General features: G+C 49.9%; 1 protein-coding gene across 2 annotated transcripts in view; it reads right to left on the reverse strand.

Annotated features, from left to right (window-relative positions):
- The window catches only part of KDM4B (lysine demethylase 4B), a 609,325-nt gene that overhangs the window by 73,037 nt on the left and 516,046 nt on the right, over nt 1–20,242 (reverse strand). For both annotated transcript variants that reach the window (XM_040322534.1, XM_040322533.1), the window contains exon 20: nt 7,414–7,533. In XM_040322534.1, the coding sequence (XP_040178468.1) occupies nt 7,414–7,533 (120 nt within the window). The remainder of the gene's footprint in view (nt 1–7,413; nt 7,534–20,242) is intronic.

The following is a 20,242-nucleotide window of genomic DNA, read 5'->3' on the forward strand; positions in this document are numbered from 1 at the left end:
AATCTCTATTTTTGTTTTGCTGGCTAGCAAGTGTGCTGGAAAATATATTTGTCTTGTTTGCTTCATGAAAAGCCCTTTCGTGTGCACCATACTCCAAAAGTTATGTATAATTTTGGCCGTTTGCCATTTTTGTTTATACAGTATCTTTATTACCAGCAATGAGACTGGCGTACAGATTTATCGCCTACCCTTCTGTTTGGAATTTCCTTTTTCATCAATCTTCTCACCAGGTAGTGTCATGATTGGGATTCAAACCAGCGACCCTTTTTACTGCTTGGCAAGTGTGCAACCCATTACATCACTGTACCGCCCAAGGGAAAATGAAGACACCGGGGTCTGTTTAGACCCATACAGAGAGTCAGTGGCGGAATAATTGGGGTCGCTGAGGTCGCAATGGCGACCGGGCCCCTTGCTGAAGGGGGCCCTCGAGGGCCCCCTGTATACAGTGCTTTGATAGGAGAAGCGGAGACAAGTTCCCGATCCCAGGCCGAACTGTAATCGGCACTGTGCGGGGAGCTCGTCACATTCATTACAAAGTGAAAGCACAGTGTGTGCTCTTTGTCTCCCCCTACAGTGCAGTACCCGGCAGGAAGAGGTAAGACTGCCGTTTTTTATCTACTGTGTGTGTGTTTATATGTGTGTGTGTGTTCATATGTGTGTGTATGTTCATGTGTGCGTGTGTATGTGCATATGTATGTATGTGAGTGTGCATGCCATATGTGTATGAATGTGTGTGTGCATGTGAACATGTATGTACGTGAGTGTGCATGTGGCGGTGCGTCCATAAGAGCGCAGGGCATCGCCCCCTCTCTCCAGCCACCCCCTGGCTGCGTTTGAGGGCACAGTGGCTGCGTTTGATGGGCACAGTGGCTGCGTTTGATGGGCACAGTGGCTGCGTTTGATGGGCACAGTGGCTGCCTTTGATGGGCACAGTGGCTGCATTTGATGGGCACAGTGGCTGCATTTGATGGGCACAGTGGCTGCATTTGATGGGCACAGAGGCTGCATTTGATGGGCACAGAGGCTGAATTTGATGGGCACAGTGGCTGCGGTTGAGGGCACAGTGGCTGCGTTTGATGGCACAGTGGCTGCCTTTGATGGGCACAGTGGCTGCATTTGATGGGCACAGTGGCTGCATTTGATGGGCACAGTGGCTGCGTTTGATGGCACAGTGGCTGTGTTTGATGGCACAGTGGCTGCATTTGATGGGCACAGTGGCTGCATTTGATGGGCACAGTGGCTGCATTTGATGGGCACAGTGGCTGCATTTGATGGGCACAGTGGCTGCATTTGATGGGCACAGTGGCTGCATTTGATGGGCACAGTGGCTGCATTTGATGGGCACAGTGGCTGTGTTTGATGGGCACAGTGGCTGCGTTTGATGGGCACAGTGGCTGCGTTTGATGGACACAGTGGCTGAATTTGATGGGCACAGTGGCTGCGGTTGAGGGCACAGTGGCTGCGGTTGAGGGCACAGTGGCTGCGGTTGAGGGCACAGTGGCTGCGGTTGAGGGCACAGTGGCTGCGGTTGAGGGCACAGTGGCTGCATTTGATGGGCACAGTGGCTGCTTTTGATGGGCACAGTGGCTGCTTTTGATGGGCACAGTGGCTGCTTTTGATGGGCACAGTGAGACTGCAATTTATTTTATTTAAGAATTTTTCAGTTTGCTTGCGCCCCCCCAAAAATGTTGAGCACCAGCCACCACTGGTTTATATGTGTGTGCATATGTGCATTTATATATATGTATATAAACAGTGTATGTGTATGTATGTGTGTTTACATGACCCCCTATTACAGCGGTTCTCAACCTGGGGGTCGGGACCCCCTTGGGGGTCAAATGATGATTTGCCAGGGGTCACCAAATCCTGGGCTGCTCCTGAGGCCTGCACCTCTTTTGCAGCCACCCAGAAGGGCTGTCCCTGGAGCCCACAGCCGCCCACTCAGCCTCTTTGCAGCCGCCCATTCAGTTCACAACATTGCTGGGGGGGCAGAGACTCTAGGTCAGCTGACTGGTGAGGAATGTGAAGTGGGAGACATAGTGAGTAACACAACCTGTGATTATAGTTCCCATTAAAAGTCCCCACTACAGTTCTCAGATCAGCAAATTACCTTGATCAAGAGCACCTATGTTGGCTGATCAGAACTCTCCCACCAGCACTGCCACTCATCCCAACTCTCCCACCAGCACTGCCACTCATCCCAACTCCCCACCACCCAAGGAGTAAGGGAAGGAATAAAATTAGAGACTATGTGGAAAGGAAAGGAAAAGAGGGGGAGCAACAATTAAAAGGGAGAGAAAGATTAAGAGAAAGAGCAAGAAAGACGGCTAGATTGAGGGATGGGGAAAAAAAAGAAGAAGAAATTAGGATAGAGAGATAAAAGGCAAAGAAAGGAGAACAAAGAGTGGTACATACTAAAATGTATCATAAGGGGTTTTAATCAGGGCTCAAGTCCTGCGGGAACGCGTGGGAACGGAGTTCTTGCACTTTTTTCACAGCAGGAACGCAGTTCCCTTTGCAGGACTAGAGCAGCCTCGAGCAGCCGAGCCGATCCTTTACTAAGCGGTGATGCCCAGCTCGAGTCACTCTTAGGGGCAGGCGAACCTTAGTAATCCTTTATGTTACAGGCCGCTTCATGTATATGGATTCATCGGGTAGGTTGCGGGTATTCCGTCACTTCCTCGATGCCGCAATGTCTCCTGGGAGCTTTTGTCATTGTTGCCAGAAGACATTGCGGAGGTCTGCCGCGAGTTATCGCGGGATTTAGAAAGAACTTGCTAAACATGCGGTTTAGTAATTATGCATATGAGCGTATCATTTTTTTTTTGTTTGCGGGGGGGGGGGGGGGGGGGTTTGGGTGGGAGTTCCCACACTTTTTTCCCCAGGACTTGACCCCTGGTTTTAATACTTCACAAATGTAAGGGTTAGGGGCACAAATTACATTTGTTTTGCCTTGGGTGCTGACAACTGACTGTGACGGTATCGGTATGATATCCCCGTCAACGTTCCCTTATTCCCATAACGAAAATCACCCCAATATTCCACGAGGAGGGATATCCCTGGAATCGCCCAGAAAGCCACACATGAGACCAGCTTACTGCTTGAACAACACCGACTTTAATGTTATAACACACAGCTTATATGTCATTTCCAAACCTGTTACAATGACAAATCTCCGCCCCCCTCACACTGTGGGGGGTCTTCAATACAGCTCCTTTGAAATAAAGATATTTCTTTGAACTACTCAGTAGCTAGCCGGCTCGGCACCGCATATAGAGAGATAATTATCACAAGGAAGCAATCAGCATAATTAACACAAGCCACTTATCTAATCACAGTAAACAGTAAACACAGGGCTAGAACAATTAACATTTGAAACAGGGCTAGCTGCAGAAGAGTAATTACACTTAACAGCCTTAAACAAGCAGGGAAGATTAAACTGAAGCATATAGGTAAAAAGTCCATCACAATGCATTTGAAACAGGGCTAGCTGCAGAAGAGTAATTACAATTAACAGCCTTAAACGAGCAGGGAGGATTAAACTGAAGCATATAGGTAAAAAGTCCGTCACAATGGCCCCCTTTTTTCTCCCTGCTCCGGCAAACCCGGTTGGACCTTCCCTGGTCCAGTAGGGTTGACGGGTTCAGAGCTTTAAGTCCGAGGTTAACTCCATTTGGCATGACTGACCTCCCTTGACAACTGCTCCCGACTCAGGTATGCCACCGGGTCGTCAGATCACACGCCGGTCAGTCCCCAAGTCTTTGTGCGATCTGCAAAGTCACCAGAAGTCAGTGTGAAGACGGCGAATGGGTCTGTGCGCCGCCATCTAGGTGTCCCACTATGGGAGGGGCAGGTTATGGCTCTGAAGTGACAGTCACAGGAGATTCATAAAAAGAAAAAGTTATATTTGTTGAAATGCTGTAGCACTGGTGCTCAGAGTCCGGGGGGGGGGGGGGGGGGGGGGGAGGGGACTCAGAGCCCCATAAGGTCAGCCACCCCCTGCTCCCTCCGCAGCCGCCGGTTCTCCTCTTTGAGCTTCTCCAGCTCCATCTCCAATTCATGGAGCCTGGGGGGGTCAGCCCGCTGTGACCTCAGGTGGTTGTTCTCCTCCTCCATGCGGCTTATGCACTCCTCCAGCTCTATGTACTCACGGATCAGATCCTGCTTGCTCATGTCCTGCAGGCTCTCCACGTGGTCCTTCATCATCAGGAACTGGGTGGTGGTGTAAGGGGCCACCGGTGGGCCCTTGGCGAACATCTCGGCCCGCATCTGGGGCGCCCGCTGCGATTCCATCTCCTCCAGTCGCTTCTTCTCCTCCCAGGTCAGCTTGTTATAAGGCTTCCAGGACCTCTTCTTCGTGAAGGGTGGCCGGCGGTGCCTCTTTCTGCCCAGCTCCCTCCAGGGCCCCTCCGGCTCAGGGCTGTCGCCCATGACCAGCTGACAATGGTGTTCCCTGTTGTCCGTAATAACAGATTGTACCATGAGGGCTTCGTAAGGGGTGCCCAATGGTTCTTCCTGACCCAGCTCCTTTGGATCCCAAGCCGAGTCTACACAATGGGCTGCTGCTGGTGGGCGGTACCCAGGTTGAGACCAATTTGACCTGGTGTTGTCATTCATGGGGCAATTATGCTTGAAGTGACCCAACTGTTTGCACCGGAAGCAGCGTTGTTCATTGTCCTCCTGGCGTGGGTAGCGAGGGCTATATGTCATCGGTCTGTTAGGCGGTTGGTATCTAGCGGCTGGTGGGTGTGAGGGCGCCGTTGGTTGTGGGGGTTGTACCCGTGGTGTGACCTGGTTTGTCTTGCGAGTATCCGCATATTCATCCGCCAACTTCGCGGCCTCTGGTAGAGTCATGGGCCTGCGATCTCTCACCCAATCCTTGACGTCCGTCTGGATGTGATTGTAAAATTGCTCCAGGAGCATTAGTTGCAAAATGTCCTCTGCGGTGGTGGCCTGGCTGCTGTTAACCCAGTTAGAGGCCGACAGGGACAGCTGGCATGCCCATTCTGCGTAAGAGTCTTCCGTGGTTTTGCGTGAGTCCCTGAACTTCTGTCGGTGGGACTCTGGGGTTACTGCATAACGAGCCAGGAGCGCTTCTTTAACCCTGGCGTAGCTATGGATATCCTGATCTGGCACGGTCCGGAAAGCATCAGAAGCTTTGCCTGATAGTTTGCCTGACAATATTGCGACCCAGTCTCTTCTAGCTATTCGGTGCAGGTTACATTGTCGCTCAAAGTCTGCCAGGAAGTTATCAATCTCACAGTCCTTTTCATCAAAAGCTTTAAAAGCGCTAAACGGAATCTTCCTTGCGTCTGCTGTGCTGTACTCACTGTTCGTAGAAGGTGCGGCTGCTTGTTGGACTGCTGCCAGTTTTAACTGTAGCTCTGCGTCCCTTATTTGTTTATCCTTCTGTAGCTCCGCGTCTCTTATTTCTTTAGCCTTCTGTAGCTCTGCGTCCCTTATTTGTTTATCCTTCTGTAGCTCCGCGTCTCTTATTTCTTTAGCCTCCTCCGCTAACAGGTCCATCACTTTCAGTACCACATCTGGCGTTGGGTTCGGGCCGAACCACGCTAGCTTCTCTCTCATTAGCTTGTTGGCTGGCGATTCCTCCTCCTGAATCACTGGTGTATCCATCTCTTGTACTGCTGGCGTTGCTGCAATCCCGTCCTGGTCTAGCTCCATTGATTCTGCCATGATGACCCGCTTGGTTTTGTTGCTAGCAATCCTTCCACGAACTTCCAGTAGTTCTTCCAGTGTCTGCTTGGAATCCGGGTGTGAAGGGGAATAGAAGGGAAAAATCCCACTGCTACCAACCAATTGTGACGGTATCGGTATGATATCCCCGTCAACGTTCCCTTATTCCCATAACGAAAATCACCCCAATATTCCACGAGGAGGGATATCCCTGGAATCGCCCAGAAAGCCACACATGAGACCAGCTTACTGCTTGAACAACACCGACTTTAATGTTATAACACACAGCTTATATGTCATTTCCAAACCTGTTACAATGACAAATCTCCGCCCCCCTCACACTGTGGGGGGTCTTCAATACAGCTCCTTTGAAATAAAGATATTTCTTTGAACTACTCAGTAGCTAGCCGGCTCGGCACCGCATATAGAGAGATAATTATCACAAGGAAGCAATCAGCATAATTAACACAAGCCACTTATCTAATCACAGTAAACAGTAAACACAGGGCTAGAACAATTAACATTTGAAACAGGGCTAGCTGCAGAAGAGTAATTACACTTAACAGCCTTAAACAAGCAGGGAAGATTAAACTGAAGCATATAGGTAAAAAGTCCATCACAATGCATTTGAAACAGGGCTAGCTGCAGAAGAGTAATTACACTTAACAGCCTTAAACAAGCAGGGAAGATTAAACTGAAGCATATAGGTAAAAAGTCCATCACAATGCATTTGAAACAGGGCTAGCTGCAGAAGAGTAATTACAATTAACAGCCTTAAACGAGCAGGGAGGATTAAACTGAAGCATATAGGTAAAAAGTCCGTCACACTGACGCTACGAATTTTTTTACTGTTCGGGGTCCCCACAACTTGGGCAATTTTATCAAGGGGTCACGGCACTAAAACGGTTGAGAACCACTGCCCTATTATGTGTACAACCAGAACCGATTTTTTTTTTTTTTTTTTTGCTTGTTCATAGTACCAGCAAAAAAATGCCGTTCCACTGAAAAGCAATCCATGCTCAGATCGCTTTTCAGAGGCATTTGACAGCTGGTAAAGAGGCAATGTGTTGCCTCCTGACTGCCTGTTTTAACCCCTTAAATGCATCATCACTAAGCTGCAATGCACACAGTTGCAGGGTGGTTGCAGTGCAGCCCCATTCACCTAGGGCAGTGATGGCGAACCTTGGCACCCCAGATGTTTTGGAACTACATTTCCCATGATGCTCATGCACTCCGCAGTGTAGTTGAGCATCATGGGAAATGTAGTTCCAAAACATCTGGGTTACCAAGGTTCACCTTCACTGACCTAAGAGTATACTTCAAGGGTGCCCTGGCTGGAAAAGTATTGAGAAACACTGGCATAGAAGAACCAATATCTCCATTTTCCTCCTGCAGCCGCTGAATGCCTGCGGTAGGGAGAGGAGGAGAAGCAGGGGGAATGGAGAAATCGGTTCCTTTATATGCAGCCACCCACTAGCGACCGGGTCCTGTTGTTCCGCCACCGAGCTCGGAGAAAAGAGCCCTGTCCGGGGGGTCAGGGGGGCCCTTCATGGTTTCTTGCATCGGGGCCCTGAAAGTTCTAGTTACGCCACTGCAGAGAGTTTGTCATCTGCTACATACAGTATTCTGTTATCGGGGATAATAAGAAAACAATATACCATTTCAACATCATTAAATATAAGGATGTATTGTATTCTTACTCAAAAACATACTTCTTACCTGGTAAATTAAGCTGACATTTGATGAAATGAATTTGGCTTTGTAAATATTTCCGTCAATCCATCTAAGCTCTATCATCTCGCCCTCTCCTGGTGGTCCATCCTGAATGCAATCCCTGGTCTGAGACAAGGAGTAAAAAAAACATTGAATGTATTTAAAACATAATTTAAGAGGTTTAGAATCAGAAACCATAGTATTTAGTACATTTAAGAAAAATAGGACTTTTGAGGTGCAAGTACACACAATCAACCATGTATAAAATAAGTAAAACATTTTATTACTGTTTTCTTAAAGCGGTTGTGCCATGAAAAAAAAATATTAAAAGCCAGCAGCTACAAATACTGCAGCTGCTGACTTTTAATATTAGGACACTTACCTGTCCTGGAGTCCAGCGCCGTCCGCAGCAGAGGATGAGCGATCGCTCGTCACTCTGCTGCTCCCCCCGCCATCCTCAGTGAGGGAACCAGGAAGTGAAGCGCTCCGGCTTCACTACCCGGTTCCCTACGGCGCATGCGCGAGTTGCGCTGCGCCGCTGCTTTGCTCCCGCTGTGCTCTGGGAGCCGAGTGTTCCCAGAGCACACCGGGGGGAGGACGGGAGGCGACGTTCTGCCCGCAGTTTACCCAAAACTGTGTGGCCGGAAGTGGGTGCAAATACCTGTCTTTAGACTGGTATATGAACCCCCCTCCCCCTGAAAGGTGTCAAATGTGACACCGGAGGGGGTGAGGGTTCTGATCAGCGTGAGTTCCACTTTAGGGTGGAGCTCTGCTTTAAAATCACATGAAAGATACTGAGAAGTATACAACACCTCAAAGTCCCATTTATACATGCATACACCCATACATCTACCCTTAAGCATCCAATTGTCAGCATAAGTATCTTTGTAATGGTGAACAACATGTTCTGTAAATTTCAAAATTAGCTGTCAAAAACACTGAAATCGAGATGGCGTTTAATGTTGTATTATTTATATATAATGTGTAGGCCATAAAATTATCAAGTGTTAGCACTTAGTCTTACTTTGACCGTACATTAGGAACTCAGGAGTATCCAAGTACATTAAAGGAGAAGTCCAGCCTGAGCTTGTTTGGCTGGGCTTCTCCTATGGGTCACAGGAGTGCAAATTTGTTTTGCACTCCTGTGACCTGTTTTCAGCAGAGAGCAGTCTGAAGTCTGCTCTCTGCTGATGTCACTGGAATCAGTCCAGGACCGATGCCCATCTCAGCGAGCCGCTGAGAAACTAAGACAGCCGTTCCCCACAGCTCAGCGCTCCAGTGAGCATGGAGGAGCAGAGAGGAGAGCTGCTGATTGACAGTCGGGAATCTGCAAAAACCTGAGCCATCGGCGATGTTTGATGGCTCCGTTCTCAGTGTAGAGATGCCAGGGGACAGGTGCAGCATTGGTCCAATGCTGCATCCACCTAGGTAAGTATACAAGGGGGGAAAAAACAACCTTACTTTGCTCTTAAGACATCCAAAAGTTGGCATCAGATGAGTCCTGAACCAAGGGCGGATCCAGAGCCTAGTCTCGGGAGGGGCACTGCCAGAAAATAAGGTGTTGCTCACAGAACTCAATTAGGTGTCCGATGTGTCTGCTGCAATACCGCTAAAAAATCAATGATCGCCGCCATTACTAGTAAAAAATGTAAATATAAATGCCATAAATCTATCTCATAGTTTGTAGACGATTGTCAGGGACTGCAGACATGGTACAAGAGATGGTCAGAGACTGCATACGTAGTACAAGAGATGGTCAGAGACTGCAGATGTGGTACAAGGGATGGTCAGAGACTGCAGACATGGTACAAGAGATGGTCAGAGACTGTAGACATGGTACAAGGGATGGTTAGAGACTGCAGACATGGTACAAGAGATGGTCAGAGACTGAAGACATGGTACAAGAGATCAATGCAGCCTCATCAGTGCCCATCACTGCAGCCTCACTGTACATATGAATGCAGCCCCACTGTATATATGAACGCAGCCCCACTTTTGTATATTAATGCAGCCCCACTTTTGTATATAAATGCAGCCCCACTTTTGTATATAAATGCAGCCCCACTTTTGTATATAAATGCAGCCCCACTTTTGTATATAAATGCAGTCCCACTTTTGTATATAAATGCAGTCCCACTTTTGTATATGAATGCAGTCCCACTTTTGTATATGAATGCAGTCCCACTTTTGTATATGAATGCAGTCCCACTTTTGTATATGAATGCAGTCCCACTTTTGTATATGAATGCAGTCCCACTTTTGTATATGAATGCAGTCCCACTTTTGTATATGAATGCAGCCCCACTTTTGTATATGAATGCAGCCCCACTTTTGTATATGAATGCAGCCCCACTTTTGTATATGAATGCAGCCCCACGTTTGTATATGAATGCAGTCCCACTTTTGTATATGAATGCAGTCCCACTTTTGTATATGAATGCAGTCCCACTTTTGTATATGAATGCAGTCCCACTTTTGTATATGAATGCAGCCCCGCTGTATATGTAAATGCAGCCCCACTTTTGTATATGAATGCAGCCCCACTGTGCATGGCACTCACCATGGCATTGCCTCGATCACACAGAGCAGGTATCTCCTCTCCCGACGTGTGTCATGGAACAAACAGGAGCTGTAGGTCTGTGTTCGGCAGGGCAGTGTGCTCTAGCAAGGTCCCCCCCCCCCTAGACGGGCTTGTGTGATAGACAAAACACTGATTCAATCAGTGTTCCATCTTCATCTACTATCACACAAGCAGGTTTAGCACAGGCAGCACAGCCGAACACAGACCCAGCTCTCACACACAGCAAGAGATACACACAGGAGAGAGGGGGAGCGCTTCAGTCAGCTACAGCTCAAAGCAGCCTCAGGACAGGCAGCCTACTGGTGATGAGAGAGAGTGAGAGACTCAGCAGCGGCAGCTGCAGGCACCGCAAAAAAAGTTTAAAAAAAAATTATGACATGATTGTCTCTGTTGCCCCCCCCCCCCCCCCCCCTGGATCCGCCGCTGTCCTGAACATACACCTGATAGAGTTTTAGTGTGCTATAAATGTAAACTTTTTTTGTTAGTGTAGGTCAATTTATGCAGGCTTGGCTGCCAGGTAAGCCTGCTTGTGTTTTGTTTCTTGGGTTGGGCAAAAAGCCACTAAGAGCTGGATGACTCACAGGCAGCTTCACTGAGACTTCTCCCCCAATTCTAGAATGTGCTGAAACCTTCTGGAAAAATGGGAGGAGAGGTGGTGCTGCCTGCGGTATTCTGAGGACTCTGACCAATCCCCAACTTGGATTTGGAGGGGGCAGGCCTCCTCAAATACTTGGGGTCAGCCCAGCTGAGGAGTTGTTTGGGTGGAAGCTGGAGATGGAGTGTTAGGCTTCTTGTCTTTTGAGGGAGCTCCCCAGTCTGGGAGGTCACCTTGGGCCTGGGTTGGGCCTGGGTTCATGCGAGGATGGGGTCTTCCTTAAACCCGGGAGGTGTCCTGGCCAGGAGGCACTGGGAGCAAAGAACACAGCCAGGCAAGTCTCTAGGAAGAACAGGAACAGCTAGGAGGGCTGGTGAGTGACACACAGTCAGGAGGACTGGGAGGCATGTCTGAGAGGGATGGGTGCAGAGCCAGTAAAGAGGACTGTGGTGGCACAGGCAGTGGAAAGAGGCAGCTGCAGCCAGGAGGGCTGGCAGGGCCGTAAGAGGTGGTACTGGGATCAGTAGCCACGTGGGACAGCTAGCACTAGGACTACCATATTTTGCTACATCAGAGACTCGCAGTCCCTGCCTGCAATGGGCATTTGCTTTGGGCCTGGCTGAGCCAGTGTCAGGACTTAAATTCAGTGCTAGCTGGTCCTGGGAGTTCTACAAGCAAGTCTGTGCAGAAGGTAGAAACAGAAGTGTGTATATACCAGATATACATAGTTGTGTCCCTGAAGAGTTTCTACTGATTAAGTGGGCATACCATATGTACTATATCCCCATCCATCCAAGTTATAATCCCCCTCAATAAAAACAAGTACAAGAACAATTTCTTGACTGCTGTACGTCTGGAATTTCATGTGACTGGCTGTGCAGAGTGAGAGATAGACCAGAGTCACCAGCATCCTCTACGGGGGTACAGCTACATATGCCCCCCCTTAGTGCAAACCCCCCTCAATGAAAACCCCCCCTCCCCATTCAGTACCTCAGATCAGCGCAGCGACGGCACATGGACAGAAGGTCCCCTCCCCCTCTGTACACATAAACAAAGAGGAGGGGAGGCGGATTCACTTGGCTGTGCCTGTCAAGTGCCGAGCACCGCTCACATCTCGTGGCTGTGAGAGCCCTCCTCTTGGTGTCATCCTGCAACCCCCCCTCCTCTTGTCTCACGGCCGCGGCGTTGCCTGCCTAAAGTCACTCCGAGTCGGCGGCGCCGTCACCCCCCAGTGTGTAGCAACCCGGTGCGGCCCGCCCCCCACTTAGTACGCCACCGTTACAATACACATATATTAGCTTACTGCACAACCTGATGCAGAGTAGGAGTCTTAGGTTTTCCTGGTTTAATCCACAGGGATGCTTACAGCCCACAGCTCTGTGTCCATGCCGCTTACAGAAGGCTCTGGCGTGCTGGGCTTTTGAACCAGCCTCTTGGCGCCTGCACACAGGTGTCCTGCATTGCGCACGGGCACTAGCAACCACATTGGCCCTCCCCCATCCATGTCTCTGTATGACAGTAAAAAAAAGCACACTCCTGGCGCGCGCACGTGCGCCGCTGTCATGGCGGTGCCCAGGAGAGACGAGGAAGAGGGGGGAGAGATTACTGGGGGGCATCTTTGTAGACCCCTGTATGCGTTCGTGGCAGAGCCTGCAGCGGAAGGTGGTGAGTGGTGTTTGTATTTGACCGACTTCACTGAGCATGTCCTGGAAGGCTATGTAAGGAAACACCATGTTGCACTTACTCCCTCCAGTGGTGAAAACCAGGAAAGACATCCTACTCCAAGAAGATAATACATAAATAAAATAAAAAAATTCTTATCTGATCCACGCTGCAGGAAAACTACCAAAGTAGTTCCAGCTTTCAACCATCACAGCGGTCAAGTTGTGCCAACCTTCAGGTTTACAAAGGGTTTTATTAGAGGAAACCTCACTGGACCTGTAGAAGACTCTGCCAGAAAAGTTTCGTGCCACGGATGTATTAGTACACGAAAGTCTGGATCCCAGAGCCCAGACCTCCGCAGAGAGACATTGACATTACAGGCAAACCTCGTTTCTTCTTACACGAGGCCCGGGTACCAACCATCTTAGGCCTTTGATATTAGCCTGAGAAATGGATCCGGTTATAGCTCCTAGGACTCCGCAGCCAGACCAACATAAGAGCATTTTTCTTCATAGCACATGTTGAACGTGACCAACCACCTTAACACTGGCGAAAAAACTGAGGCACTCTCCATTTGGGAGGGGTTATATAGGGGAGGAACTCAATTCTAATTGGGTTAACCAGTGTCCAATCACCTGTGGTGACTACATAACCCATTAAGTAATTAAGTCTCTTTGTCCCGTGATGTATGATCAAGAAAGGTTGCTTTTGCAATACTGATAATACCAAATCCAAATCCTATGGGCACAAGGGAGACTTGACTAGCAGATTTATCCACAGTACCCCCTGAATGAACGCCCAAACTAGGGAATGAGATGCCAGCTGTCTTTGAAAAGAGACTGATAGAGCCGATATTTGACCCTTGATGGTACTAATTTTATATCCACTCCTAACTGGCAAAAGGCGGGAATCCTACTTCTGAGGATTCAATTTCTTGGTTTCACACCAGGAAACATATACCTTCCAGACTCTATAATAGATAAGCCTGGAGGCTGGCTTTCTAGCATTAAGGAGTGTAGAAAGAACTGGACCCGAGATCCCTCGTTTCTTCAAAATGTGGATCTCAGCAGCCAGACCGTCAAATTTAGCTTTTGTAAGGAATGATGGAACACTGGACCCTGCGACAGCAGGTCGTGCCGAAGTGGAAGCTTCCAAGGTCTTTCCACCACCATCTTTATGATTTCTGCATCCCAGCGGCCTCTGGGCCAATTTGGGGCCACTAGGATTACAGGAATTCTTTCCTTCTTGATCCTGCAAAGTAGCCTCTGTAAGAGAGCGATCGGAAGAATTGCATAGATCAGTGAGAACTAATTCCAGGGAATTATTAGAGCATCCGATCCGCAGGCTAGAGGATCTCTCGTCCTGGCTACAAAGTTTTCCAACTTCCTGTTGAACCTGGAAGCTAGCAGGTCTAAATGCGGGGTCCCCCATCTCTCGCATATGGCCTGAAAGACATCGGGGTGGAGAGACCACTCTCCTGGTGACAGCTGCTGGTGACTCAGATACAGTAGGTGTTTGTGATATTGTGCTTTTAGCACGACAGCGTCGCGCTGATACTCGGCGACAGGGTGCCGAGATCTCCCCGACACCTCGCACTCACTGGAATAGTGACAGCACATCCCAGCAAGCGCGTCATAGAAGCGACGGGAGATCCGACTTGGATTCCCGCCAATTCTACACGTGTGCGGCGTTTGTTATGAATCCTGAGGGGGAAGTCCCCGCCGGATTTTAAATAAAAATCCGGCATGGGTCCCCCCCTCAGGAGCATACCGGGCCCTTAGGTCTGTTATGGGTTGTAAGGAGAGCCCCCCTACGCCGAAAAAAACGGCGTAGGGGGTCCCCCTACAATCCATACCAGACCCGTATCCAAAGCACGCTACCCGGCCAGCCAGGAAGGGAGTGGGGACGAGCGAGCGCCCCCCCCCCCCTCCTGAGCCGTACCAGGCTGCATGCCCTCAACATGGGGGGGTTGGGTGCTCTGGGGCAGGGGGGCGCACTGCGGCCCCCCCACCTCAGAGCACCCTGTCCCCATGTTGATGAGGACAGGGCCCCTTCCCGACAACCCTGGCCGTTGGTTGTCGGGGTATGCGGGCGGGAGGCTTATCGGAATCTGGGAGCCCCCTTTAATAAGGGGGCCCCCAGATACCGGCCCCCCACCCTAAGTGAATGAGTATGGGGTACATCGTACCCCTACCCATTCACCTGCAAGAAAAGTGGTAAAAACACAAATAAACCACACAGGGTATTAAAATATTTTATTTTTCTGCTCCGGAGGCCTCCCCTGTCTTCTTTATTAGCACTTTTACCAGGGGAGGCTTCTTCTTTGACGTCTTCGGGTGGGTGGGGGCCGCCGTCTGGTTCTCTTCCACCGCCGGGGGGGGTCGCTTTTAAAAAAGCCCCCACCCCCCGGCGGGTTTCCTCCGGCGTCTTCGGCGGGGCTCTTCTTCTTCCGCTATCCCGACGGGTCTTCTCAACTCTCCGGGGTTCTCCTTCTGTCTTCGCCGCTCTCCGCTCTTGACTCGGCGCACCCCGGTTCTTCGTCTCGCTGTCCGGTGTCTTCTTCCGTGCTGTACGTCTTCTCCTTCCGTGCTGTGATGAGTTCTTCTTCCGTGCTGTGACGTCATGTTCTTCACTTCTCTTCTTCTCCCGATGTTGACTCGCCGGTCCTCCTCGCTGAAATGACGGATGCGCGCCTTGCATCGGACCTATATAGGCCTCACAGTCCCATCATGCTCTGTACCTACCCATGTGATACCTACCCACGTGGTAGGTATCACATGGGTAGGTACAGAGCATGATGGGACTGTGAGGCCTATATAGGTCCGATGCACCCGCGCACCCGTCATTGCAGAGAGGAGCCGGCGACGTGTCAACACCGGGAGAAGGAGAGAAGTGAAGAACATGACGTCACAGCGCGGAAGAAGAACTCATCACAGCACGGAAGGAGAAGACGTAAAGCACGGAAGAAGACACCGGACAGCGAGACGAAGAACCGGGGTGCGACGAGTCAAGAGCGGAGAGCGGCGAAGACAGAAGGAGACCCCCGGAGAGTTGAGAAGACCCGTCGGGATAGCGGAAGAAGAAGAGCCCCGCCGAAGACGCCGGAGGAAACCCGCCGGGGGGTGGGGGCTTTTTTAAAAGCGACCCCCCCCCCGGCGGTGGAAGAGAACCAGACGGCGGCCCCCACCCACCCGAAGACGTCAAAGAAGAAGCCTCCCCTGGTAAAAGAGCTAATAAAGAAGACAGGGGAGGCCTCCGGAGCAGAAAAATAAAATATTTTAATACCCTGTGTGGTTTATTTGTGTTTTTACCACTTTTCTTGCAGGTGAATGGGTAGGGGTACGATGTACCCCATACTCATTCACTTAGGGTGGGGGGCCGGTATCTGGGGGCCCCCTTATTAAAGGGGGCTCCCAGATTCCGATAAGCCTCCCGCCCGCATACCCCGACAACCAACGGCCAGGGTTGTCGGGAAGGGGCCCTGTCCTCATCAACATGGGGACAGGGTGCTCTGAGGTGGGGGGGCCGCATTGCGCCCCCCTGCCCCAGAGCACCCAACCCCCCCATGTTGAGGGCATGCAGCCTGGTACGGCTCAGGAGAGGGGGGGGGCGCTCGCTCGTCCCCACTCCCTTCCTGGCTGGCCGGGTAGCGTGCTTTGGATACGGGTCTGGTATGGATTGTAGGGGGACCCCCTACGCCGTTTTTTTCGGCGTAGGGGGGCTCTCCTTACAACCCATAACAGACCTAAGGGTCCGGTATGCTCCTGAGGGGGGGACCCATGCCGGATTTTTATTTAAAATCCGGCGGGGACTTCCCCCTCAGGATTCATAACAAACGCCGCACACGTGTAGAATTGGCGGGAATCCAAGTCGGATCTCCCGTCGCTTCTATGACGGCTCTGTCTCCATCGCGGCAAGCCAGCTCGGCGCTGGCTCCCGCGATGGGGCTCGTAGGTGTTCAATCTCGCCGAGAAAGAGAGCGAGATTGACACAAAATCGGGTTCACCTACTGTAGTTTACTTGCCAGTTTTCTACCCCTGGAATGAAGATTGCAGAGAGACAAGGAACATGATCTTCTGCTCATGCCAAAATCCGATTCACCTCCTTTTGAGCACCCTGACTTCGGGTGCCTCCTAGGTAATTGATGTAAGCTACTGCAGTAGCATTGTCAGATTGAATCCGAACTGGGTGGCTCTGTAACCTGTGTCCCCAGGTTATGAGGGCTAAGTATACTGCACGCATCTCCAGTATATTGATGGGCAGGCTCCTTTCAGTCTTGGCCCAGATTCCCTGGGCTGAATCTTCTTCTAAAACTGCTCCCCAGCCCATTAGGCTGGCATCCGTAGAAACCACCTTCCAGGTGACTGGGAGAAAGGATTTCCCTTTCCGAAAGTTCTTGGTTTTAAACCACCAACTGAATCTTTGGCATACCTTTTAAGGCGCATGGGTAGATTCCTGTTCCAGGCGGCTAAAATACTGCCTTGAAGTAGTCTCGAATGAAACTGGGCATAAGGGACAGCCTCGAAAGAGGCTACCATCTTCCCTAATAGCCTCATGCAAAGACGAATAGACAGTCTTTTATTTGCTTTGACCTTGTGGATCAGGTCCTTTAGCGACTTGATCTTTGGTTCTGGTAGGAATACCCTGCTTTGAGCTTTGTCTATGATCATGCCCAAATACTCTACCCTTCTTTGGGCTTGTAGAGAGGATTTTTGTAGGTTTACAATCCACCCTAAATGCTCCAGGTATTTTATTGTGGTGAGCACAGCATGATCTAATCCTGCCTCTGACTGATCTATCACGAGTAGATTGTCTAGATAGACCATTATCTATATGTCCTGTGCCCTCAGACTTGCCAACAGAGGGGCTAGTACCTTTGTAAATACCCGGGGCGTGGTAGCCACACCAAAGGGCAGAGCCACAAACTGGAGGTGGCAATGTTCTACCGCGAACCTTAAGAACTTTTGGTGAGCAGGATGCATAGGCACATGTAAATATGCATCCTTGATGTCTATTGACGCCATTAATTCTCCGCTTTGTAGGGTGGCGACCACTGATCGAATAGTTTCCATTCGGAAATGGCGAATGTTCAGAAACTGATTTAGAGATCTTAGAACCAGGATGGGTCTGACGTCTCCGTTTGGTTTTGGAATCACAAAGAGGTTTGAATAAAAACCTGAACCTTTCTCCTTTAGGGGTACCCCTTGAGACAGCAAGTGATCCAATCCTTTGAAGGACGCTCTTTCTAGTGGATCTTTGGAGATCCTTGAGCTTCGGAACTGAGAAGATGGGACTTCTCGAAATACAAGCTTGTACCCTAGGGATACTGTGGATACTACCCACCTGTCCTGGATTTCTGTCTGCCATGCCGCTGAAAACGGCCGAAGCCATCCCCCCACTCGGCTGAGCGGGTGCACCTCTTCATAAAGAGGCTTTGGGGTGTTGCTTGATAGCTTTTGAACCCCACGGCTTCTTGTTTTTCTGGGCCTGGTATTCTTTAGCCTTTGTGGCTGGCTGAAAATGCCATCACCACTGGCTAGAGGTAGATTTACCAGGAGCTGGGGAGAGAGAACGTTTAAAACAAGGCCGCTTGTTTTTATTCTTCTCTGGTAATAGAGTGGTCTTCCCACTAGATAACTTTTGGTTTATATTTTTCCAAATCTCCCCCAAAAAGATTGGAAGGGGAAACTGGCCAAAAATGTTTTGCATGGTGCCTCAGCTGACCAATGCCTTAGCCAAAGAATTCTGCGCATATACACCAGCTGGAGTGTGAGGCGAGATGCTTGTTGAATCAAATCTCTCATAACATCTATTGTAAAACATAAGGCTTTAGGCAAATTCTACTACAATTTGACTTGTTCCGGAGGCAGATCCTTCAGCCCCTGTTTTACCTGATCCTAGAGGACCTGACACATACCCACTGCTGCTACAGCAGGGTTGTGCAACTGAACCAGCCAAAAGGAAGGAAGATTTTAGTAAAGATTTCTTTACCACAGGATCTTTAAACACTTGCACGTTATCCACCGGACAAGTGAGGTTTTTATTTATACAAGAAAAGGCTGCAGCTACAAAAGGCAGACAATTTTTTTTGGAAAACTCTTCCTCCATATGATAAAGAATGTCAAACTTCTTAGAAGGTGAGAAACGCTTATCTGGATGTTGCCAGTCGGCCTAAATTAGCTTTTTTAATAACGGATGAACCGCAAAGGAGCATGCACCCTGCAGGGATTTTAACCACTTAACGCCCGCCGCACGCCTATTTACGTCCACAGAATGGCACGTACAGGCAGATGGGCGTATATATACGTCCCTGCCTTCTAGCGGGTCGGGGGTCCGATCGGGACCCCCTCCGCTGCGTGCGGCTTACTTCGGGGAGCGATCCGGGACGACGGCGCGGCTATTCGTTTATAGCCGCCCCGTCGCGATCGCTCCCCGGAGCTGAAGAACGGGGAGAGCCGTATGTAAACACGGCTTCCCCGTGCTTCACTGTGGTGGCTGCATTGATCGAGTGATCCCTTTTATAGGGAGACTCGATCGATGACTTCAGTCCTACAGCCACACCCCCCTACAGTTGTAAACACAAGCATAACATTGTACCTGTGATTTTAGCATCTGGGAAGCAGAGAAGGGTTCCTCTGATATCCCTGATCCATCTGACTCCTCATCCCTGTCCTCTGCAGGTGTTACCTCATCCTTTTCCTCCTCAGATTTTTCTGAAAGGGGATCTAAAACCACCGAAGGAGATCTGCTTCGCTTTTTGTCCTTTTGCGAGGACCCCCTCAGGATTCATAACAAACGCCGCACACGTGTAGAATTGGCGGGAATCCAAGTCGGATCTCCCGTCGCTTCTATGACGGCTCTGTCTCCATCGCGGCAAGCCAGCTCGGCGCTGGCTCCCGCGATGGGGCTCGTAGGTGCTCAATCTCGCCGAGAAAGAGAGCGAGATTGACACAAAATCGGGTTCACCTACTGTAGTTTACTTGCCAGTTTTCTACCCCTGGAATGAAGATTGCAGAGAGACAAGGAACATGATCTTCTGCTCATGCCAAAATCCGATTCACCTCCTTTTGAGCACCCTGACTTCGGGTGCCTCCTAGGTAATTGATGTAAGCTACTGCAGTAGCATTGTCAGATTGAATCCGAACTGGGTGGCTCTGTAACCTGTGTCCCCAGGTTATGAGGGCTAAGTATACTGCCCGCATCTCCAGTATATTGATGGGCAGGCTCCTTTCAGTCTTGGCCCAGATTCCCTGGGCTGAATCTTCTTCTAAAACTGCTCCCCAGCCCATTAGGCTGGCATCCGTAGAAACCACCTTCCAGGTGACTGGGAGAAAGGATTTCCCTTTCCGAAAGTTCTTGGTTTTAAACCACCAACTGAATCTTTGGCATACCTTTTAAGGCGCATGGGTAGATTCCTGTTCCAGGCGGCTAAAATACTGCCTTGAAGTAGTCTCGAATGAAACTGGGCATAAGGGACAGCCTCGAAAGAGGCTACCATCTTCCCTAATAGCCTCATGCAAAGACGAATAGACAGTCTTTTATTTGCTTTGACCTTGTGGATCAGGTCCTTTAGCGACTTGATCTTTGGTTCTGGTAGGAATACCCTGCTTTGAGCTTTGTCTATGATCATGCCCAAATACTCTACCCTTCTTTGGGCTTGTAGAGAGGATTTTTGTAGGTTTACAATCCACCCTAAATGCTCCAGGTATTTTATTGTGGTGAGCACAGCATGATCTAATCCTGCCTCTGACTGATCTATCACGAGTAGATTGTCTAGATAGACCATTATCTATATGTCCTGTGCCCTCAGACTTGCCAACAGAGGGGCTAGTACCTTTGTAAATACCCGGGGCGTGGTAGCCACACCAAAGGGCAGAGCCACAAACTGGAGGTGGCAATGTTCTACCGCGAACCTTAAGAACTTTTGGTGAGCAGGATGCATAGGCACATGTAAATATGCATCCTTGATGTCTATTGACGCCATTAATTCTCCGCTT

This window comes from Rana temporaria, chromosome 1 (assembly GCF_905171775.1).
Source record: "Rana temporaria chromosome 1, aRanTem1.1, whole genome shotgun sequence".
In the NCBI taxonomy this organism is placed as follows: Eukaryota; Metazoa; Chordata; class Amphibia; order Anura; family Ranidae; genus Rana; species Rana temporaria.